We start from the raw sequence: 25495 nt of genomic DNA, 5'->3' as shown, positions 1-25495 counted from the left end.
ATGATCAACTGCTAGAGGGCATAGCTATGCTGATCCGGAAAATAAACCACCTGAAGGTATTAAAAATCTGGGTAAGAAAACTGTTCTTAAAATGCTCTTTCACAAGAAAATGCTCTAGATAGGATACACACCATTTGATGTCCTCTTTAACAAGCAGTCTGTGTCTCCTTTTAAAGGTGAATCATGAGCAGCCCTCACTTCCTAATAGTGAACTCCTAACTTGTCTCCTGCTGCTTTGATGTGCTTGTGTTCACTGAGGGTCATTTGATATTAGTTAAAACTTTAAAACAGATTAAAGTGCCTAATTTTGTAGCACATTCAGTTAGTACTTTCTTCTGCAGGAAGATGATAAATGAAATGAATCCATGGGCAGCACGAAAGAGCTCACATGTCTCCCCAGGTACTTAATTCACAGACAATGACTGGCTCAGAGGGTTCTTCTGCCTCCACTTTGCTTTGAAAATCACCCTGGGTAATCAGCTGAACCAGGGCTACTACATATTATCTAGGCCGTGCATGGACTACACGTACTTGCATGGCATCTCCTGGAGTTGTGCAAAGCAGAACCTGTCTCTAAAATTAAGTTTAACTTTAGATTATACTAACTGAACTGCTTAAATTTTTTTGTAATTGTAAAGAATGCCATCAAAGTTAATTGTAACCAAACTGTTCTCAGGTTAATTTAAAAATACCAGATATTTTCAATCTCTCTCAAAGTCTTCAATCCCATATTATAATATCAGTTTTTCTAGATGTTTCACTTGATAAAATTTCCTAAATGAAAAGACGGGCTAAAACAGAAGAATATGAGGAAAGTTATGCATACTTTTCTAAGCAATTAAATGCAGTATCTTTCATTTCCTCAAATATTCAAAATTCTATCTTTACATAAATGTAAAAGATATACTGAAAATGAAGCTTTGGGGACTCTGTTTTAAAAGTAAGGAAAAACATCATTGGAATATTTAAAAAGCAAGTCAACACACAGACTACTTTTCTGCAACTTGTAAACTCATATTTTTTGGTATTACTTTTCCTAGAAGATAATGGTGGATTTCTTTCCGGAGTCAAGGTACTTGAGGCCAACTTGTTCTCTGACTTCTCGGTTTCCTAAGCCGATATTTTATGTCTTTATCCTGCTACCCCACCGACCGTCCTTAGTCTGGAAATGCTCATAATTTCAAAGTTGTCACTGTTCAGTGCTTTAACATTAAGGCTCCTTAATGCAAATATTAATGCAATATTAATATTATTAAGGGCTTTATTTTCTCATATACGTGGAGAATGGTTACCAGGCAACCAGAAGTATAAAGTATCTTTGTTAGCAAAGTTAAAAACCCTCAAGGTGTAATACAAACTTACGTATTTCTTCCACAACTTGCGGGTCACATTCTTTGTATTTTTCTACTTCGGCCTTTAGCTGTTCCCTTTGGTCTCGAAGTGAAGAAAGCTCTTTTGCTAGCAAGGTTCGCTCTTCCTGTATTCAAAATAACATTATGTACAATTAAGACAAACAAAATGCCATAAGTTTATACATTTTATAAACATTTGATTTTCTCATAACTGATACGCATTAGGTTTTGATGATATTATATATACATATACATATATATTTATAGTATAAGAACGAACTCAATTCTCATTTTTCTCTGCAATCTCAATTATCTTATATATATGTTAACTGAATGGAAATTAATATATAGAATGGAATGCTCATAAATAGATGAGAGGTTACCAACTATGTCTGAACTCAAAAGAGGACTGTCATCACATTAGGAAAAAAATTATACCACTTCTTGGGTAGTTTCCCAAGATTGTATCTATATATATGTAAGTAATATTTTATGGCAACATCAATCATTATAAAATTTTCCTCGAAAGTGTTCTAGATAATTTTCCAGACTTCAAGGATGATTAACCTTTAAAAATATCACAAATAACAGAACTGTAGCTTGTGACCTCCCATCACTTTCCTTTAAAGGTAAACCAGAATAAAGCTTTTACACAAAATGATCCAATAAACACCATTTGAAATTTCTAGCCACAGTTTTCACTAACAGGTAGAAGTAATAGTGCTATCGGTATTCAGTTCATATGTGTGAAAAATAAGTCCAAATAAAAACCAAATACTGGAAAAGGTTACGGTACAGAATTACAGGAAAAGTCTGAGGCAAAACCAAAAAAGAGTTCAAACTGCCTGATGGGACTTGTTTAAGGTTCCTTGCTAGCTTGTATTTTTGTACTTGTATTTTTCTACTTTTGCCTTAAGCTATTCTTCTTGGTTCCAAGTGAAGAAAGCTACTTTTGCTAGCAGTTATATAACAGAATGCATGTACAGACCTCCGAAGTAGCAGAGTCCAACAGAACTGTGCAATGATAGAAATGTTCTAGATTAGTGTTCTCCAATGCAGGAAACTACATAGGGATACTACATAGAGATACTGAGTACATGAAATGTGACTGTTACTGAGAAACTGAATTTAATCGTATTTAATTTTAATTCAAATGTAAATTGTTACATATGATTAGTGTATACCACATTAGCATAGCATAGGAGAGATTTAAAAATAACTGCAATATAAGATGATCATTATTTGCTATTAACACCCAAATTATACATACTCCACAGTGAAAAACAAGAGGAGAAAAAGCTAATGAAGACAGGAGAAGCAGGGTGGTGACTATCTGTGTGAATTCAATGACAGCTCTCCAGATACCCTGAGTTGGGAGCCTGGTTATTAGCACCAAGACCTTTGCCAAATTACTTAACCTTTTTTTGCTTTCAGTTCCTCAAATGTAAAAATGCACATAGTAATAGTAGCTACCTCCTTAGACTGTTGGCAGGATTCAATATAGAAAATGTGTTTGGAACAGTACCTGCCTGGCTCATAGTAAGCAGAATATATATGTTAGCTATTTCTTTTTCTTCATTACCATCATCAGCACAATCATCATCACCATGAATAATATCTAGTAGATAGAAAAAGCTTTCAGATATTTCTGAAAACTTGTGACTAGTGAACTCAGGATGAACACAAGAGTTCATCTTTCTCAGGAGTCTTTCTGAACTACTATAATCTGATAGCTGTAGGTACCAACTGGGTTTGCTAGTGGGTTTTTTTTCCTAGTTTCAGTGGTTACAGTGGACTGGGCAACCTTCAGCAGACTGGCTGACTACTTTGGGGCATGAACATGTCACCATTAGTTGAAGGTGCTTCTACAAGTTATTGCCAAGTCAAAGGAAAAAAACAGGATCAGATAAAGAGGTGGTAATTGCTGTCAACTGAAGAAGAAATAGAACTGTTTCAGGTTACGCCCAGAACTTACCTTCCCTTAAATATTCTTCAGCAATTACCATTCTCCAATTCCTATCTGTCACTGTCCTGACTATTCACATGAAAGAATGTATGTAAAATAACTCTGAAAAGCATAAAGCCATGTAAACCTGTGATGTATTCTTTTCTATTGGGTTGGCCAAAAAGTTTGTTTGGGTTTTTCTGTAAGATGTTACGGAAAAACCCAAACGAACTTTTTGGCCAACCCAATACAATGTGACAAGTTTTTGAGTCTCTTTCACAAGTGGTACAAATAGAGGTTGAGATGAAATGCTTAGAGGTTCATGTTGATCTTCAACATTTTTTCAAGTCATAAGTCCATACCTGAGATAATGATAAAACTAAAAAGTAAAGTGAATTTTTAAAAACCCCTAACATTTTAAAAAATAAAATAGTAGGTCAAAATTCATGTAAATAATTTAGAAATATTACAAGGCCATGAAGACACTGTATTGATAGTTTTCTTTCTTTCTTTAAATTTATCTATCTATCTATCTATCTATCTATGGCTGCATTGGGTCTTCGTTGCTGTGCCTGGGCTTCCTCTAGTTCCCGTGAGTGGAGGCTAATCTTCATTGCGGTGCTCTCATTGCGGTGGCTTCTCTTGTTGCAGAGCACGGGCTCTAGGCATGCGGGTTTCAGTAGTCGTGGTGCGCAGGCTCAGTAGTTGTGGCTCTGGGGCTCTAGAACTCAGGCTCAGTAGTTGTGGCACATGGACTTAGCTGCTCCGTGGCATGGGGAAGAGCATTGGCAGGCGGATTCTTAACCACTGCACCACCAGGGAAGTCCGATAGTTTTCAATTTATTCAGTGCCAAGACTCTTAAAAAGCTGACTCTTAAAAATTTACATAAACATTTATATAAGGCTTACTTTGTGTCAGGCTCTCTTCTAAGTGCTTTGCAAATATTAGCTAGTTTAATCACACAATAACCCCGGGACATAGATTTTATTATTCCCCATTTTACAGCTGAGAAAACCGAGAAGAAAGAGTTTAGGAGACTTTCAAACCCAGGCAGTCTGGCTCCAGGGTTTATGCTTCTATGCTACACTGCTATACACAATATAATACAATAATAATAAATCTAGATTCACAATTAGGGAATCCTACCAGGTCAAATGTTCACAGCCTTTGCTGTGACTCACTTCTTTTCTAGTGGGAACAGCATCCTCCTCACAGGAAGCTCGATGCTTTTATTCTTCTATTTAGAATTGACATTATTAAAGAATCTACAGATACAAACTTACCGTTTCATGTCGGCCAATTTTAGCTTTCTCGATGCTTTTCTGCAGGTTTGCGTGCTTTTGGTTTCCCTCAGATAACTAGAAAATTGAAACAAATAAAATGGTTTGCTAAGATAAACTTGCTTAACATAAAGTTTATGAATCAAGAAGACAAAATGAGATTTGTCTTCAGCCCAAGTCAGTATAACAAAAATGTCAAAGACTACGTTGGGAACTAAGTTCTCTAATTTGAAGAAAACCAAGTACCATGAATCATTAGGGCAGACTGAAAAAAAAAAGTTTAAAATATTTCTTTTTATACTATACAAAAAAATGTACAATATGCTTTCAATCTTTTCTACAGTCTTGATTTATTAGGTTCCCTGGCCCCCAACACAAATAACTTGAGGTATATTATTTAGTTAAAAACTTAACTTGAAAGTTAAAAAAAAATCTGTTTTATATAAATTCTCTCTTCACATTTCATTTCACTTCTGATGAAAGTCTTGTTTGAAACACTCTATACTGTTTCTTATAGGCTGGTAGTACTGTGACCTGTTTCACTAACATAGAATCAAAAATGAACACATCACTGTATACTAAGTTCTTAGAGAAGAAAAAATCTATTAGATTGTTGCCAATTTTAGGCATGTTTTACATACGTTAAAAGTGAGCAGTTTAAGCATTTTATGAAGCTTAGAAAGTAGTAAGTTATATTGTAAAAGGATTAAATAATACGAGCCTAAAGAGACCTTAGATACAGAATATTCATTAGCATGTGGTTGGGCCCACACCAAAAAGGACTGGTTAACTTCAGAACATTGCCTCCCCATCTCAATTTTATTAATCTCACCTGGGCCCAAGAATAAATAAATAATCACAGGAAATTCTCAATACTAAATTCTCCATCACATTTTTTGCTACATAAACTAGTTAGAAATTTTAGACTCATTTGATTGGGTAAGGGCTTTTTAAAAATATATTCCACTCCTCACTCACTCTTGAGTTATTAACATTTGGGAAATAATTAACGAACGGATGAGTAATTTCCTTTGGCTGATTCTAAGAAACTGACGTTTCACCATATGACCTTGTTATATGTAGAGGGTGAATTATATTTAGATACCCTTTTTTTCTTAAAAATCACAAACAGTAACTTCAAAAAGTTTGTAGCTTTACCCTGACTTTGGGAAATGTTCCACTTCTCAATATGCACAAAGGGAACATTGTCAGTTTTCCTTTAATGGCTCTCTAGTCCCTGATTCTAATCCATAGCATGAACAAGATCCATCTATGATGCCAAGAAGACACCACCACCAAACCAGTTATACCTCTTCTTGAGAGTAATTATCTTCCTAAGTTAAAAAAACAAAAATCTGCTGTAGAGTTAAGAGACAAAATAAGCTTTAAAGCCCTAAATTTAGCAAAGAGATCTTGTTCTTTAAAACAAGGGTTCTCACTTATAAAATAACACTCTGTTTAAAAGGTTAATATTCTACCCTGAATGACCCACCTGAAGTAATTAATAAATGCATGTAACATCTGAATTCAGGAGTAGAGAATTTTCCAATGAAAAAATACACGCATACATTAGCATAACACTTTTCCATTACAAATGTTTTTAAAATAAACAAGTAGGCAGATGTTACCCAAAAAATGAAGAACTATGTAAAAATTAGCCAATAATTAATGGACATATATCTTAATTCTATTAATGAAGTGTCTTCCAGGTATTGTATGTCTGCTTGTAATTATTTACAACTTAAAAGCATTTGAAAGAGAGCTAATTCAGGAATTCCTTAACTCTGAAGATAACCTTATGTATTTTAAATGTGATTTCATGACTCTCATTTTAAGTATCTTGGTAATGGAGGGAGGCACAATCTAAATGAAATTATCAAATGAGAAGCTTCTGCTAGTTATCCTAAGTACTGAAACAATTTGCTTCAACTCAATAGTGAAGGCTTCTTGGCTCTGTTTAGTTCTTAAAACCTCAACTACTGGAAACAATGAAAGCAACTCTTCTGAGGCAGCCCATGCTACCAGTTTTTCATCTACATATCGCTTAGAAGCAATACTGCTATAGTTCGTAACACATACCTTGGAATTAAACCAAATCCAGCCCTCAAGTGATTAAGAGCTGAGATTTTCAGCCACTCTATAGGTATTATCTAAACCACAAGTTCTAAACTTTAGCACACATCAGAATCACCTGAACAGCTTGTTAAAACACAGGTTGCTGGGCTCCACCTCCCAGGTTTTGAACAGTAGAGGTCTGGGATAGAGCCTAATAATTTGCATTTCTAACATGCTTCTGGTTAGGGGCACCACACTTTTGAGAACTACTGGACTACACAAAAACCTGTTTTCTTGCAGTAACAAACCCAACTAAAACACACAAGATATTAATATATGGGAGAATATTACCTAGTTCATCAGCAAAAATGAATTATTGCTAAATACTGTAGTCTGAACTAGAAACAAAATATCTCAATATTTCTGTCACTGAAAGAAATACAAAAGTTCACATTTACAAAAATAGAAAAAGAAGTGATACTCTATAGTTAAGAAAAGTATTCACCACAGGATTCCTTTAAAGAGCAAACTCTCTTGACACATTTCTATAACATAAAACAAGAGCCAACTACATACTAACACTGTAACAAATCCATTTCCAACTTTCACTAAACAAATAATAATTTTTAAAACCAAGTAACTCAGAAAAAACAGCAGCAGCAACAACAATAAAAATGTCTTGTAATTAGTAAGAACAGGATTTCATCTTTAGACTTGAGGAAGGATCTGACACAATGCTTCTCTTTAATGCGTTCCAGACCACCTATACAGATACTCAGGGTTCAGAAACATAATGCCAATGTTTTCTAAAGAGCTAATTCACTGCCTGGAGGAACTGCCTATTCAGAAGAGGAACAGGAAGATTGATTCAAGCTGGCTGCACTGGAATTCTGATTTGCTCCTTTTCAGAAATAAAACAAATTTCAAAGCATTATGAAAAAAATAGAGAGTTTTCATAGGTGGGAAAGAATGTCAAGGAACAGAGGATGGGGAAAAGAGGTAATAGCAAGAGAAACCGAAACAGTCTACTGCTTTATCAAAACCCATGTACGGTATGTTATGGAAAAAAAAGGTTCTATGTCTTGTTTTTCCTTAAAAAAAAAAAAAAAAAAAAGCAAGGCAGTATAATTTAAGATTTCATATGTTTAAAAACTCTTATTAGTGTATCTACAATTTTAAAATTTATTTTTTAAGGCAATATTCCATTTAGGAATCAATCATAAGGAAACAATGAACACTATAAAGATATATTTATATATAAAGATGGGAGCTATATAATTGTCTTAACAATAGAGAAATGTTAAATCATTATTTCATAGTATGGATGTGTCACAATTATGTAGCCAAAGGAAACGTTTTAAAAGAAATTTTAATGACACAGATACAGAACAGAGTTTTTAAAAAGCTGGAAACAAAAATGTCAATACATTTGAGAGCCTATCTATCACCAAAAAAACTCAAACCCCCCAAAAAACTGCAAGAAAGTGCACAAAACTTAACAAATGCTTACCTCTGTATTGTAGAACATACTTATAAATTTTCTATATTATGAGCATAGATAACTACTATTTAAAAAATCCTTTTCCTGGGAAAAGGGGGTGGTGGAGGAAAGGAATAGGTGAGGGAGATTAAGAGGTAAAAATTTCCAACTGCAGAATAAATGAGTCATGGGTATGAAATGTACAGCGTGGGGAATATAGTCAATAATTATGTAATATCTTTGTACGGTGATGTATCACAACTAGAGTTATCATGGTGATCAGTTTGAAATGTACAGAAAAACAGAATCACTATGCTGTGTAATAGGAGCTAACAAAGTATAGTAACTTACGGAAAAAGAGATCAAATTTGTGGTTACCAGAGACAGGGGTTGGGGGGATTGGATGAGGGCAGTCACAAGGTACAAACTTACAGATATAAGATAAATAAGTACTAGGGATGTAATGTACTACATGATAAATATAATTAACACTGCTATATGTTATATATGAAAGTTAAGACAGTAAATCCTAGTTATGACAAGAAAAAAAATTTTTTTTCTATTTCTTTCATTTTTTATCTATATGAGATGATGGGTGTTCCCTAAACTTACTGTGGTAATCACGGCATGATGTATGTAAATCAAATCATGCTGTACACCTTAAATTTATACAGTGCTGTATGTCAATTATATCTCAAAAAAACTTGAAGAAAAAATTATTTTCCCATTATAAGAAATATATGAATATATTTTCAAGAGATTAAAATGAGTACATTTTTGTTTTAAAAGACTCAAACAATGCAGAAGTATTTAAACAAATTCCCCTTTGCTCTCCACCTCTGCACCATCACCACTACCCCCCTCCTAGGGAGGAACCCCTATAAAGTCTAGGGGGCATCCTTCTTGTCCCAATTCCTTTGCTTCATATACTGATATGATCAATGTGGAGAACATGTCAAAACACACATGGAATTATCCTTTATGTTTCATGTCAACATATTTTCTAAGGTCTACTTCATTTTCTAAAAAATAGATTTTATTTTTTAGAGCAGTTTTAGGTTCACAGCAAAATTGAGTGGAAGTTAGAGAGAGCTCCCATATAACCCTTGCCTCCACATACACACAGGCTCCCCCAATCATAATTCCCCAGAGTGGTACATTTGTTACAACTGATGAACCTATACTGACATATCGCTATCACCCAAAGTCCATAGTTTTCATTAGGGTTCACCCTTGGGGTTGTACATTCAATGGGTTGTAACAAATGTATAATGACATGTATTCATCATTATGGTATCATAGAATATTTTCACTGCCCTGAACATCTTCTGTGCCCTGCCTATTAATGCCTGTCTCCCCCCAACCTCTGGCAACCACTATCTATATAGTTTTGCCTTTCTAGAATGTCATGTAGTTGGAATCATACATTACATAACCTTTTCAGATTGGCTTCTTTCATTTAGTAATATGCATTTAAGGTTCCTCCATGTCTTTTCATGGCTTGATAGCTTATTTCTTTTAATCATTGAATGATATTCCATTGTCTGAACGTACCACAGTTTTTTTTATGCATTTACCTACTGAAGGACATCTTGGTTGCTTCCAAGTTTTGGCGATCATGAATAAAACTGTTATAAACATTCGTATGCACATGTTTTCCACCCATCTGGGTAAATCTCAAGGAATGCAATTGGCTTCTCTGTACTGCTACACTTATCTGTCTATTCTTACACAACTAGCAAGTTTTAATTACTGTAGCATTATATTTTGATATCTGATAGGGAAAATCCTACCCCATTGTTCTTCCTTTTTAAATACTTCCTTGGTCTTTCTTGTAGTTTCTCTACTACATGAACTTGAGAATTATCCATAAAAATCTAGTGGGATTTTGGTTAGCATAACATATAAATGACATAAATTGATGTTTTTATAGTTGAGTTTACTCATTCATGAATATGTTGCTCCATTTACTTAAGAGTTCTTTCATGTCCCTCAGTAGAGTTTTGCAATTTTCTTCATGTTTGCCTTGCCCATTTCTTGTTAGGGTTTAATACTGGTTTTGGTGATGAGGGATAGGCAATGACCCCAGGCCTAAGCCTATCATTGTATGAATGCTCTTCTTCACAGTGGTTGATTTCAAGTGTTGAATCAGGATAAGATCAAAGTCTTTTGTTCAATGGTTGTGGGAAACAACTTTCTCCTGCCCTCTGGATTGTAAACTGTATAGCTACAGGGAAGCAAACAAACCAAATTACTGCTGGCAGCCATCTTAGAACCATGAAGAAAGCCAACTTGAGGACAAAGGCATTACACAAAAGGCAAAACCAAGAGAAACAGAGTCAGAATCTTGATTAAAGTATGCCTGAAGCATGCTCTACTTTTGAAATATTTTAATTTAAATGAGCCATTAAATCAATCTCACCTTTATCATTCATACCAAGTAAACTCGGTTCTTCTACCTTTACCACAGTAAACACTGTAACTGTTACAATGGATAAAGCTTTAACAATAGTCTATTTCATACAGTGCTGGCCAGCTATGAAAGCTGTGAAATATTTTGGAAGACATCAAATTTAAAAGATTCTTATTCCTCTATATTGGGTTATAGAACTAAGTCTCCAAGAATAGGAATGAGTCAAGTAATATATACCAGAAGGCTCTTCATTCAATAAACATTTATGAAGTGCTCACTATACACACAGTTACAATACTATTGGCTCAAACCTTTTCACTAAATAAATATAGTAACAAATAACTCAAGACATGTATGAGCACTGAATGTCTGTTGAGTATTTTTGAAATATTTTCCTTATGCTACAAGACAATGCTCATTAAAAGATAACACTCCATGAAGCTAGTAAAAATATAGCATATTAATATTCCATTTAACCAGGAGATCAAATTTCCAGCAATCCAGCCCTGTGGAACACACTTAAGAACCTAAGAAAAGTATATAAGGAATCCTAAATAATGGACACAGGAAAAACATGGGAATCCCATCAGGAAAGCAACATAAAGGGAACGTGAAGCCACTCAGTAAGTGCACACTTGAGGAGAATTCAAACACCCACACATAATAACTGCTGAAGATGAGATCATGGTAATCAAACATTACAGTGTAAAGAAACAAACTGTTAGAGCAGTGCACAACAAACAAGAGATTAGCATTCCTTCAACTAGAAATATCAGGAACATGTTCAATAAGGTTAAAGTGATAAAAGGAGAAACAGAAAGCTAAAGAAATTACAAGAAGAAAAAAGCAAGATTTGAAAATCAACTATCTGAAAATGAACTATTGTAGATGAACTATTTTTAATTTCTAGGAAGCAGTAAAAAATATTAAGAAGTAGTTAAGAGATACAGAAGATATAAAAAGAAGCTCCAACAGAAGCCTTCTGGTATGGTGAGAATGAAGTTAGAAGTTGTGACTTTAGTCAAAGCCTTATGCAGAATCCAATTAGAAGTCATTCAGATATTTTGAAAGCCAAAGCCATGCAAAATCCAAATGATACTGGGAGGGAAGTTAGATACAAAGTTATGGAGGAACATAGACTCGTCAGACATGAGAACTGGGTTCTAATATGACAAACTCAGAAATGAGGGCTAAGTAGTAGGGGCTACGAATTGTCTGCCAACTTCCATTTTTTCTTAGTAATAGGACCTCAAACAATAGTGAAAATAAAAAGGAATTACTATCTTTCAGTGCTGTGGGCAAGAATATGTCCTAGATAGGGAGTCTGTTAAGAAATCCATCTGAGAAGAAAACCCAAAATCCACTTGGTGGAAGGGCAACCCTGAAATTATTTGGAATGACAGAATTGTTTAACAAGTAAACTTTTTTAAATCAAGGGGAGATTTAAAATTAATTATAAAGATGAACAGATCTGTATTATTAATATCTTTGTGTTAAGAAATAACCTATACATATTTTGCATTGTACTCATAGGGTAAAACCATAGAAGCAACTTAATTCCTCCCCCAACATCTGCCATTTTAGAAACAGCTCAGTGAGGGAAGTACTTCCTCTGCCACTAAATGAAGAGTTGGGAGTCCCATGACATTTTTCATCACTCTAAATCAAGATCTACAATTATTTTAAGTTGCCAAACAAAGCCTTAATTCAGAAATTAGAATGTCTAACATAATAACCAATACTTCAAATCTTGATTTAAAGGTAAGACTTCTCTCCTTTTCAGCAACTGCTGGCTGCCGGTGGGTTTTGCTGGAAAGGGTGCATCGTCCTTTTCTCTTTCCTGGCCTAGAGTTTCTGTCCTCCCTTTAGTCCACTGACTGAAGTTTCTGCCTCCTGTTCCCCACCTCTACCAAGCCTGGAGAAGGGGAGAGAGAACAGAACAAGTAAAAGGGACCCGAAATATCTTACTGTTAAGATGTCTCAGCGCTCTCTGGGCCTGACATGTTTGCTGAATTCTTGCATGGCTGTGCTCCTAGGTTCTTTGTAGTAAGAACCCAGGGTTCCACTATCTGTAATCTCCATGATGCAGAAGACACATTTTATTGCTCTGAGGGCTACACAACATTCCTGCTCACCGTCCCCCTTCCCTAGCTTGCCTTCTACCCACTTCCAGCCTGGTTTTTCAGATTCATTCCACACACACACACACACACACACACACCACACTCTGTGTTAGGTTTCAATGCCCTCTGGAACAGAATGTAACGTGCCTCCAGATGGGCTCTTGTTCTCTCACTTTTGAGTGTTGGCTCACATGTAGTCCACAGGGACATTCATGTATGCAAAAAACTCCAGGATTGCTGGCCCATTCCTTACTTTTATGTATTGTAATAATTGACAGAATCTACCAATAGATCTACATAGATGCTAAAATCAGCAAAATTACTTTTACATAAGGAATTGCTTATTTTCCTATTGTCTCTCAAGAGCACTGGGAAATGATATGCTCACATTTCACTCCTAACATTTATGAATACTTCTTGTGAGAATTAAGACTGTCCACTATTGAAATTTCTAATACAAATGTTAACTTAAATACTACTTAAAATGTTTTGATCCAATAAGTTATTCAGTTTAAGTAATTTAGTTTCATTAGAATCTACTCACCAAAAATACAACAAATTATTTGCTAAGAAGCATCAGTTAAAGAGCTTAAGTTAAGCTCAAATATACGTTATAATAAACTTCACCTTAAATTTATAAAGCCAAAGAAAAAGTCATAAAGAGACAACAGTGCTGAGAAATAGTGGCTGAATAAAGTAGCTGCCCTTAAAGGGTTCTTTTTAAGAGAATGATGCTCTTCTCTTTTTTTTTTTTTCCTATTTCTGCCTCTTATAGTGAAAAGATTCAAGAGAATTTGGATTTTAAAGGATTAAGAAAGCAAACGAAGGCCTTTTCTTCCACAGCCTAAGCAGCTTTAGCAGAATGAAGAGAGCAACCTAACACATTTGGATGGTATAAACCAACTCAAGAGCTGAGAGCAGCCAACCAAACTAAGATTTGTGGCAAGTTTAAGTGTTAGAAATTACTGAAAAGGTAAAAATGTATTTAACTTTAAAAACTATAATAATTAACAAGAATTTTAATTGAGGTTTCTTTGTATCCAATCGAAAATTTTAAAAAAGTTATAGACTAGGAAATTTATGGTTATAAACAAATATAAATACTAGGGAACCTGAACAAAGCCCCATATTTGAATCTGATGAAATGCAGGCCTGGAAGTTCGGACCCATGCCCTTTGGTCAAGTAAGAACCATCCTTTAAACAAAAAAAGCACCCAACTAATAGGGTTATTTTTGTGAAACTTCTAAATATATAAAACAGCCAGAGACATTATGGACACTGAAATATTAAAATGTACAAAATACTGATATACTTTTTGAGGGCAAAACAAGACAAATGAAATTAGGGCTATCCCAGGAAGCTAAGGATATATATGACGTTGACACTGCCACCACCTGGTGGCATGACACGAAAATTGTAGGTTCAGTTTTTTGTGAAATAAGTCTTTCCAGGTTGGCTGATTTGGGGAGAAAATAGTTATGAATGAGAAGAGCTGTTACAAACCTGTAATCCATATGAAGCACAGAAGAATGTTTTGGGTATGGTATAGGGAATTCTATATCTCTGGAGTCAGGTTTCTCAAACTCATCCAGCAAGTAAATCCAACAGCAAAGGAGAATAATTACTGGGGGAAAGTTCAGAAGCCTAGCCCAAAGCTACCTACTACAAAAGCAAAACAAACAAATATAAAAAATAAATCACTGAAATCTTAAGTTCTATGGTAAAAATTCCTGCAAGTTTCAAGTTGTAATATTAACTATTATAATTTTTATTATTTAAAATTATTTACTAATAAAAATCCTGTCTACATACTTCCCCCACCTACCTACAATTTTTGAGTCACTCAACCTCAACAAATATATTTAATTCTTGATTATCTGAGATGGTGGAGAGAATAAAAACATTCAATTTAAAAGACATGACTTTTAAGTGTTTAAAGATATAATTTTGCAGATCTTTTTAGTTGCCTGTCTAAAGCCTTTTGTTCTTTGTAAACAGAACTCCAACTTTGTTCAGATTGGGATGGCAGTGTGCTCAGAGAGAACAGGTCCCCTCCCATTTAACAGGTCCCAGAGGTTAAACTATGACGGCTTACCCTTCCAGAATGAGCATGTATCTCAGACTTGGCCAATGAGACAATAAAGGGAAGCCTATTAGGGAAAGGGGGCATTCTGGGATTTTCCTCCTGGATAAAAAGACAGAGATGTATAAGAAGAAAGCCCATCATTATTCCTGCTTTGGACACTGTCATGGGAAGATGTAGCTGCTGTAGTAGCTACGTGCATCCAAAAAGGGAAAGCCAAAAACCATCAGAGAAGCCAGTCCAGACCTCTGATATCAATGTGTCCAGGGGGAAGGCTCCGAGACCAAGTATACAATAGTTAGGACTGAGACTAGGCAGTGCTGTATTGATTTACTCATTCATTCAATAACATGTATTTTGTTTCTATGTGTCTCAGTAACTGCATTCCATGCTGGGGATAAAACATGGTTAAGATATCCCTGCTCTCAGAATGTGTGCCGTGGTAATACGGCACATAAAGACTTCACCCTATAAAAGAAATATATGTAAGAGAGACAAAGCACCAAGTAGTACTGAACTTGCTGAGGAGGGGATAAAAACTTCCCAGAAGAAAAGATTTCTGACGTAGGTCTTAAATATCTCTGGTTAATGGACAGGTTGGAGTTTGTTAGGTAGACAAGTAAAAAGAGCCAGCCAGGTGCAGCATGTGAAAACACAAGAAATAAAATGAACAGCATTCAGGAAACAGTGTAAACAATTTGGTTAAACTGGTGTGTAGGGTTGTAGAAGGGTAACAGCAGGTTATTAGTCTGGCCAGTGGCAGGAGCTAGATTACAGAGAGCCTTAAAGTCAGGTTGAGGAATCTGGACTTGTTATTCAGGAACAGGAAACCATCCAAATGGCATTAAAAGACACTACTACAGCAGATGGAAGAAAGTGAAGACTGGAGACAGGGAGTTCAGTAAAGACACTAATTCAAAATTCTGAGCCAGAGATAATGAGAGTCTAAGCCAAGACAGTAGCAGTGAAGATGGAGAGGAAGGGAGAGATTTGAGAGATATAACTATGTTGAATCAGAAGAGTTTGGAACCCACTGGGTGTGGAGAAAAGGGAGAGAAAAAGAAATCTAAGGTAACTACCAGGTTTCTGGTTTGGGCAACTAAGGGGATAGTAGTTTCAGAGTCTATAAGACACAGAGGAGCAGGTTTGGGTAAAGAACTGAGCTTTGAACAAACTGAATGTGAGTTGCCTGCCAGCCATTCAAGTAGGGATGTGTAGTGAGTAGCTGAATACACAGGTGTGGAGTTCAGTGCAGAGGTATAGGCAGGAGATAAAACCAGGGAATCAGAAGTATACAGGTGGCAATGGAAGCCATAGGAGTAGGTGAGACCTCCCAGAAGAGTGTGCAGAGCTAGGGAAAGGAACTGAGGATATAAGGCTATGGTCCAGTCTGTGGGTCCTTAGTATGTCAAGAGTGGCTGCCTGGCTTTGAGCGCTTTCCCCCACCCCCATTTCGAAAATGTTAACAGAAAACATGTATTTACTTAAGATGGGGCTATAAAGGCTAGCTAAAATCTCAGGATTTAAATTCTTCTAAATGGTAATTCTTCAAAAATGAGACTCTAATGGAAAGAATAAACTCAATTAGGGAGACTGGAGTATTATTTTAAAGCCTAGATTTATATCAACTAAGTATGTTAGCACTAGTTATTTCACATCAATTTTGAAAAGCTTTCATTGGTGTCATATGTATCTCTAGTTTAAAAAAATGGGAAAAAATTACTTAAAATGCAATGGGGAGCAGAAATAAATAAAACAGAGACTAAGCAAAATAGAAAAGATCAATAAAACTAAGAGCTGGTTCATTGAAAAGATAAACAAAACGGATAAACCTTTAACCAGACTCATCAAGAGAAACAGAGAGAGGATTCAAATAAATAAATTCAGAAATGAAAAAGGGGAAGTTACAGATACCACAGAAGTACAAAGGATCATAAGAGATTACTATGAATAATTGTATGCCAATAAAATGGACAACCAAGAAGAAATAGATAAATTCCTAGAAACACACAATCTCCCAAGACTGAACCAGGAAGAAATAGAAAATATAAATAGACCAATTGCCAGAAATAAAATTAAATCAGTAAAAAGAAAGAAAAAAGCTTCCAACAAACAAAAGTCCAGGGCCAGACAGTTTCACATACAAAGAAGAATTAATGCCTATACTTCTCAAATTAACCTAAAAAATTGAAGAGGAAGGAACACTTTTGAACTCATTCTATGAAGCCAGGATCACCCTGATACCAAAACCAGACAAAGACACTACAAAAAAAGAAAATTATAGGCCACTATCGTTGATGAACATAGGCACAAAAATCCTCAATAAAATATTAGCAAAACGAACTCAACAACACATTAAAAGGATCATAAACCATGATCAAGTGGGAGTTATCCCAGGAATGCAAGGATGGCTCAATATCCACAAATCAGTCAATGTGATACACCACATTAACAAATTTTTTATTTTATTTTTTTAAAAATTTATTTTATTTTTTTAATTTTTGGCTGCATTGGGTCTTCGTTGCCGTGTGTGGGCTTTCTCTAGTTGCAGCGAGCGGAGGCTACTCTTTGTTGTGGTGCATGGGCTTCTCATTGTGGTGGCTTCTCTTACTGCAGAGCACAGTCTCTAGGCATGTGGACTTCAGTAGTCATGGCGTGCGGGCTTCATTAGTTGTGGCATGCAGGCTCTAGAGCGCAGGCTCAGTAGTTGTGGCGCACGGGCTTAGTTGCTCCACAGCATGTGGGATCTTCCCAGACCAGGGCTTGAACCCGTCTCCTGTATTGGCAGCTGGATTCTTAACCACTGTGCCACCAGGGAAGCCCCACATTAACAAATTGAATAAAAATCATATGATCATCTAAACAGATGCAAAAACAAAAGCTTTTGACGAACTCAACATCCATTTATGATAAAAAACCCTCTCAACAAAGTGGGTATAGCGGGAACATACTTCAACATAATATAGGCCGTATATGACAAACCTACAGACAACATTATACTCAATGGTTATAAGCTGAAAGCATTTCCTTCAAGATCAGGAACAAGACAACAATGCTCACTCTCACAGTTTTCATTCCACCAAAAAATTGTTAGAGCTAATAAAATAATTCAGTAAAGCTGTAGGATACAAAGCTAAAATAAAGTATCTGTTGCGTTTCTATACACTAATAATGAACTATCAGAGAGAGAAATTAAGAAAACATTACCATTTACAGTTGCATCAAAAAGTGTAAAACATCTAGGAATAAATCTAACTAAGGAGATAAAGACCTTTACTTGGAAAACTATAAAACACTGACAAAAGAAATTAAAGGCAAAATATACCATGCTCATGGATTGGAAGAATATTGTTAAAACGACCATTCTACCCAAGGCAATCTACAGATTCAAAACAATGACTATCAAAATACCAATGGCAATTTTCACAAAACTAGAACAAATAATTCCAAAATTTGTGTGGAAACACAGAAGACCCCAAATAACCAAAACAATCTAAAGAAAGAAGAACAGGGCTTCCCTGGTGGCACAGTGGTTAAGAATCTGCCTGCCAATGCAGGGGACACGGGTTCAAGCCCTGGTCTGGGAATATCCCACATGCCGCGGAGCAACTAAGTCCTTGAGCCACAACTACTAAGCCTGCACGTCTGGAGCCTGTGCTCCACAAGGGAAGAGGCCACGACAGTGAGAGGCCCACGCACCGCGATGAAGAGTGGCCCCTGCTCGCCGCAACTGGAGAAAGCTCTTGCACAGAAATGAAGACTCAACACAGCCAAAAATAAATATAAATAAATAAATAAATAATTTTATTTAAAAAAAAAAAAAAAGAACGAAGCTAGAGGTATCATGTGCCCTGATTTTAAACTATACTACAAAGCTACAGTAATCAAAACAGTATGGTACTGGCACAAAAACAGACACGCAGATCAATGGAACAGAATAGAGAGCTCAGAAATGAATCCACACACTTATGGTCAATTAATCTACAACAAAAGGGGCAAGAATATACAATGCAGAAAAGCCAACTCCTCAATAAATGGTGCTGGGAAAATCGGACAGCCACATGTACAAGAATCAAACTAGAACTTTCTCACACCATATACAAAAATAAACTCAAAATGGACTAAAGACTTAGATGTAAGACCTGATATCATATACCTATCAAAAGAAAACACAGACAATATGCTCTTTGACATGGATCTTAGCAAGATATTTTTTTGGGTATGTCTCCTCAGTCAAGGGAAACAAAAGCAAAAGTAAACAGGACTACATCAAACTGAAAAGCTTTTGCACAGTGAAGGTAACCATCAACAGAACAAAAAGGCCACCTATTGAATGGGACAAGATATTTACAAATGATATATTTGATAAGGGGTTACTATCCAAAATATACAAAGAATTCATACAATCCAACATCAAAAAACAAACAACTCAGTTTAAAAATGGGCAGAGAATCTGAACAGATATTTTTTCCAAAGAAGATATACAGATGGCCAACAGACACATGAAATGATGTTCAATATCACTAATCATTAGAGAAATGCAAATCAAAGCCACAATGAGATATCACCTCAGACCTGTCAGAATGGCTAGCATCAAAAAGACAAGAAATAACAAGTGTTGGTGAGGATGCAGAGAAAAGAGAACCCTTGTATACTGTTGGTGGAAATGTAAATTGGGGCAGCCTATGGAAAAGGGTATGGAGGTTCCTCAAAAAATTAAAACTAGAACTACCATATGATCTAGCAATTCTGCTTCTGGGTATTTTTCCAAAGAAAACAAGATCACTAATTCAAAAAGATATATGCATTGCTATGCTCTTTGCAGCAATATTCACAATAGCTAAGATACGAAACAACCTAAGTGCCCACCACTGATAGATGAATGAATACAGAAGATCACACACACACACACACACACACACACACACACACACACACAGGAATATTACTCACCCACAAAAAAAGAATGAAATCTTGCCATTTGCAATGACATGGATGGACCCAGATGGTATACTAAATGAAATAAGTCAGAGAAAGGCAAATACCCTATAATTTCACTTATATGTGGAATCTAAAAAACAAAACAAATGAACAAATATAACAAAACAAAAAAGAGTCATAGATACAGAGAAGAAACAGGTGATTGCCAGAGGGGAGCGGGTGTGGGACGAGTGAAATATGTGAGGGAAATGAAGAGGTACAAACTTCCAGTTACAAAATAAATGAGTCATGGGGATGAAATGTACAGCATGGGGAATTTAGTCAATAAAAATAAAGATAAAATGGGGCGCTTCCCTGGTCATGCACTGGTTAAGAGTCTGCCTGCCAATGCAGGGGACATGGGTTCAAGCCCTGGTCCAGGAGGATCCCACATGCTGCGGAGCAACTGGGCCCGTGTGCCACACTACTAACTCTGTGCTCTAGGGCCCGTGAGCCACAACTACTGAGCTCACGTGCCACAATTACTGAAGCCTGTGTGCCTGTAGCCCATGCTCTGCAACAGGGGAGGCCGCTGCAATGAGAAGCCTGTGCACTGCAACAAAGAGTAGACCCCACTCACCACAACTAGAGAAAGCCCACGCACAGCAACAAAGACCCAACGCAGACAAAAATAAATAAATTTAAAAAAATTTTTTTAATAAAATGGGAATAAAGCAATAGAGTCATGAATCCAAAACATAGCCAGGATCAGTGGTCCCCAACCTTTTTGGCACCAGGGACCAGTTTTGTGGAAGACAATTTTTCCACAGACCAGGGGAAGGGGGGATCACTTCGGGATGATTCAAGTGCATTACATTTATTGTGCGTTTCATTTCTATTATTATTACATTGTAATATATAATGAAATAATTATACAACTCACCATAATGCAGCATCAGTGGGAGCCCTGAGATTGTTTTCACTTGCCATTCACTGATAGGGTTTTGATATGGGTCTACAAGCAACTGATTTATTATGGCCTCTGTGCAGTCAAACCTCTCTGCTAATGATCATCTGTATTTGCAGCCACTCCTCAGCGCTAGCATCACCCCTTCAGCTCCACCTCAGATCATCCAGCATTAGATTCTCATAAGGAGCGCACAACCTAGATCCCTCAGACGTGCAGTTCACAGTAGGTTCCTAGGAGAATCTAATGCCACTGCTGATCTGACAGGAGGTGGAGCTCAGGAGGTAATGCGAGTGATCGGGAGCAGCTGTAAATACATACGAAGCCTCGCTTGCTCGCCTGCTGCTCACCTCCTGCTGGGCTGCCTGGTTCCTAACAGGCCATGGACCGGTACTGGTCCGTGGTCTGGGGGTTGGGGACCCCTGATCTAAGGGAGTAAGTATGGAGAAGAAAACAGCCTTTAGAATGATTCTTGAAGAACATGGAGTGGAGAGAAGAAAACAGTAGGTAACGAAAGCAGAATGGTCAGGGAAAGATTAATTATCAAGAGTAAAGAGCCCTAAGAGACAGTCAACCTCATCAAAACTGTTAGAAGGAAGGCGTTATGAAGAGAGTCAGGCAGAAGAATGGCACTGAAGGCGTTAAGTGTTGGCACTAAAAGCGCGAAATTCCAGAGACGACACTGAGGCAGCGATGTCAACAGCAAGACAGGATTTGCTACCGCTTCTCCGTCCCACAACGGTGCCTGCGCGGTTCTCTTTTGCTGAACACGCGATAATCAATTAATTCAATTTATTTACGGTCTAGTCTTTGCACTAAAATATGAATTCACCGAGGACAGGGCTATGTCTTAATCTTTTTATTTCTAGCACCTAGCATGGTGCCACAGTACATGCTGAAGGACGGCGTGTACGTCACAAGAACTTGCTGAAGGACCGAACGGCTCCCCATTTTACTCGGGATAAAAACCACGTGATAGCATGGATGGCCTTACATTGCCTGGCCACCTTCCCACTTTATCTCTCTGCTCTGAGTTCTACTACTCCCTTTCACTAATACTTACTCTAGCCAGACTGGCCTCTTTGACGTTTCTTAAACTTACTGGGTATGCTGGTGTCTTGAGGTCTTTGTGTTGGCTGTTTTCTCTGTCCAAACGTTGTCTCTGTCTGGATGTTTCTCCCCAAGATATAGTCACAGGTTAACTCCCTCTCCTCCTTCAAATCTCACTTTCTCAAGGTCTACTCTGACTACTCTATGTTAAATCTGCACCCCACCCCCCAACTCTAGTACTACTTAATTTTTTTTTTCACATACCCAACACTTTTTCATACAATACATAGTTTGCTTAGTGATGTTTATTGTTTGATGTCTGTCTCCCTCCACTAGCATGTGAGCTCCACAAAGGTAGGGATCTTTGTCTGTTTTGCTCACTGATGCATGACCCAAGCACCCTGAATGGTGCCTGGCCCAGAGTCTGCTCAATAAATAAACACATGAGTCACAGTGACAGACAGAAAATGAGAGTCTGCCAGAAGGTGTGGTGATACTTTCTCAGCACTGTGAGTATCTGAGGATATTTCAAATTTAGATACTGGAAGAATCCAGGAAAGGAAGAGAAAGCTGGTAAGAAAGAAGCGACGGAAAACACATAGACTTGCCATAGGTGTGATCAAGCACACGTGGCCTTGGTGAAGAAAGTAGGGATGGGGGAAGTAGAAAAATAAATGAACATCTGTATGTGAGAAAGTTTGAAAAGCTAAGACCTGATGCTCTCAGTCTTTTCCATCAAGTAGAATGCAATATCAAAACTCCAAAAAGAACTGGTAATTTTACTTAAGAACTACAAATAGGAAGTAGCTTTGTAATTTAGCTTATTAAAAGGAGAAATAAAAAGTTGCCAACTGTTTACCGTTTTTATATATATGTGAACTTTGTGATATCAAATGCTACAAAAATAAAAGTTCCTTCTTATTTGGAAGAGATACTAAAAATTATAAATCAAGAATGGAATCATTACAATGTCTAGTGGTGACTTGTAATCCTTACTGAAAATTATTTGAAGAGGTAATATCCAATACAATAAAGATAGAAAGAACTTCCACTGAGAAAAACTGGCTTGCTTTTGATGTATATTACTTCTCACAGTTTTATTTCCTAAGAAAAGTCCATTTTGGAACATTAGTTAAGCATAATTATGGAAGTTTATAATGTGATTATGCCATTATGCCATTAGGTGATGAGCCTCTGGCTTACTACAGGAAAACAATGGAGAGAATCTCATTAACAAAGGGATATGGAGCTTTGACATGGGAGAGGTAAATATAAAACTTTTTTTGAGAGAGAAAGTTGCACTATCTTCTATGAAACAAATCAGTTTATTTTAATAAACTGTACATAACTTGATAATTCTAACTAAAGAAGCAAGTAATGTCACTTCAAAAAACTGTCACATTCTTCTTCATTTTCTTTTTTCTTTCTTTATGTAAATAAAAACAATGACGAGCAACAAACTACAAATACAACAAGCCATACAGTCTCTGTGTACTCTCCACTGTCAAGAGTCACTTACTTACCTGTTATAATAGCTACCAATGACTGCCTTTAGAGAGCCAGGCCTGTAGAGGATGCAGTATATACACGACCTCATTGGAGGTTTTGATATTGCCATTGTACAGATTAAGGAACTGAGATCCAGAGAGATTAGGTAATTTGACCAGGTAGTAAATGGCAATATTGCTGGTTTAATCCAGGTCATCTGGATACCAAAGCCTATGTTTTTCACTGAGAATCCTGTTCCTCTGGGCATCATACTAATACATTAAATTTGTTAACTTTCTAAATACAAATACACAATGTCCAGAACAATTTCAAGGGAGGCATCTCCAAGGGAAAAAAAAAACTATATTTTGAGCTATAAAGCATATACTTAGCTAATACTAATAGTTTGTTTTGTTTTGCTTTTGGCAGTGCCGTGTGGCATGTGGGATCTTAGTTCCTCGACCAGGGATCAAACCTGCGCCCTCTGCATTGGAAGCACAAAGTCTTAACCCCTGGACCACCAAGGAAGTCCCCTAATACTATTACTTTGAAACAAGGGATTAGAATAAAATGGTATTTTTGATCAAGAAGAACCTTTCAATGTAGAAACTAAAATTTCTAAAATAAATAAGAGCCTCTGATATTTAAAAAAATCTCAGCAGACAAAATGTGAACACATATCAATGAAAATATATTTGTACAGCAAAAATAGCAAAAAAGAGATTATCTATACAACAAATACGATATTGGCCAAGTATCTCCCTATTTCAAGGATATATAAAAAACACAAATATTATTTTGTTGATGCCCTGCATCACCCCTACAACCAAACGGGAAAAAATCAACAATAAACCAGAGCATTTTCTGTATACCCATGTATTCACAGGGAATAGGCTACATAACCATTAAACACTTTTATCTGATCAATCGTGCTGCAGTTACAGAATTTATACTCTCACAGAATAACATCCTATTTATAACACTATGCCTGCAGCCAACCTTTTTGGTTGACTGAGTCATCTAAGCCATCCCCAACCTCCTTCCTCCCTTTTACCCACTTCCACTCCTAGTCTCCTCTACAGAGAGACGTGACACTGTTTCACTCTATAGATGTAAGCCGAAGTCTGTTGGAGAGCTCTGAGCAAGCTTTTGCTTTCCTGCTAAGAGAGACAGACATTCCAGCAGCTTCCCTTTCCCCTCTTCCATACCATCTCTCAGATATGACAAAAGGAGTCATGGCAGCCGTCTGATGACCATGATGGAAAGGCCAAGAGGACCACGAAGATGCAGACATACCACTGAGCCACCGATCAACATGAACAGATACCCACCTCTAGACTATATGTGAGAAAAATAAACTTCCATTTATTTAAGCCACTGTGAGCCAGATATTCCATTATTTTTAGACAAAAGCATTCTTGATCAAACATACGACTTTCAGGCTAACAAGAACATGGTTTAGAAGCTGGTCAGTTGTCTGATGTGTTCATTCATTCATTTGTTTACATGGTTAAATGCCTACTTTACATCAGGATTTAGCAGTAGGTTTTGGGGACAGAAAGTTGAATATGGCTTTTCGCTTGAGACACTCACACTCAATACAAGAGGGAGATGTGTAAAGAAGACAAGTGTGATAAATGCTCTAACAGAGCATGAACAAACTTCAACGACAGCACAAAGAGGAACCAAGAGATTTGTTTCTTATTGTCGTTTCAAAAGTCAAAGTCTAGGTTTAAGTCAGAAAAATATAAGACCAGCCAGAACCAGTCCTGTACTGTCCTCTTCAAATGACAAACTGAAGGCAGGAGAGGCAGGAGAGTCTAAGAGGAAAGGAAGAACATTAGACACTGTTGAGGGTTTCTCATAAGGGCCCTTATCTACCCTGTCTGGTATCGTAAGATTAGCTACAAATACAGAGAGAGGAGTACAACTAGAAAACCTGGAGGGTATAGGAACAGAGAAAACCTATCACTTCCTGTCTGGAACCCTGGGAAGAAGCAGCCTCACAGGTACTGTCCACACCATCATGGCACAGGAAGTGCAAAGAAGCACTCTTGCCTCTGTTTTCTGGAGCAGAGTGGGCCTGGGACAACGACCAGCTGGGCAATTTCACAGTGCACACGCCTTATGTGGCCTCCATACTGCCCGTGGAAGCATCTTTCTAAAATAAGGTTCTGATGGTCTCACTTCCTACTCAGAATTCTTCAGCTTAGATACACAGAGCCCTTCATTATCAGGATCTGCCTACCAGTTTAGCTTTGGATCACGCATCCCTCACGCACAATTGAGCGGTACAAAACAACTCAAGATTCTCTCATACATTATGTAGTCTATACA

At 36.9% G+C, this 25495-nt stretch overlaps 1 protein-coding gene across 4 annotated transcripts in view; it reads right to left on the bottom strand.

The window, feature by feature from the left end:
- MND1 (meiotic nuclear divisions 1) overlaps positions 1 to 25495 on the bottom strand; it is a 119033-nt gene that overhangs the window by 63045 nt on the left and 30493 nt on the right. For all 4 annotated transcript variants that reach the window (XM_060095268.1, XM_060095286.1, XM_060095292.1 and 1 more), the window contains exons 5-6: positions 4582 to 4656; positions 1363 to 1477 (exon numbers count right to left, since the gene is read on the bottom strand). In XM_060095268.1, the coding sequence (XP_059951251.1) occupies positions 1363 to 1477; positions 4582 to 4656 (190 nt within the window). The remainder of the gene's footprint in view (positions 1 to 1362; positions 1478 to 4581; positions 4657 to 25495) is intronic.

This window comes from Mesoplodon densirostris, chromosome 1, assembly GCF_025265405.1.
Source record: "Mesoplodon densirostris isolate mMesDen1 chromosome 1, mMesDen1 primary haplotype, whole genome shotgun sequence".
In the NCBI taxonomy this organism is placed as follows: Eukaryota; Metazoa; Chordata; class Mammalia; order Artiodactyla; family Ziphiidae; genus Mesoplodon; species Mesoplodon densirostris.
This window is presented reverse-complemented; position numbering and strand designations above follow the sequence as displayed.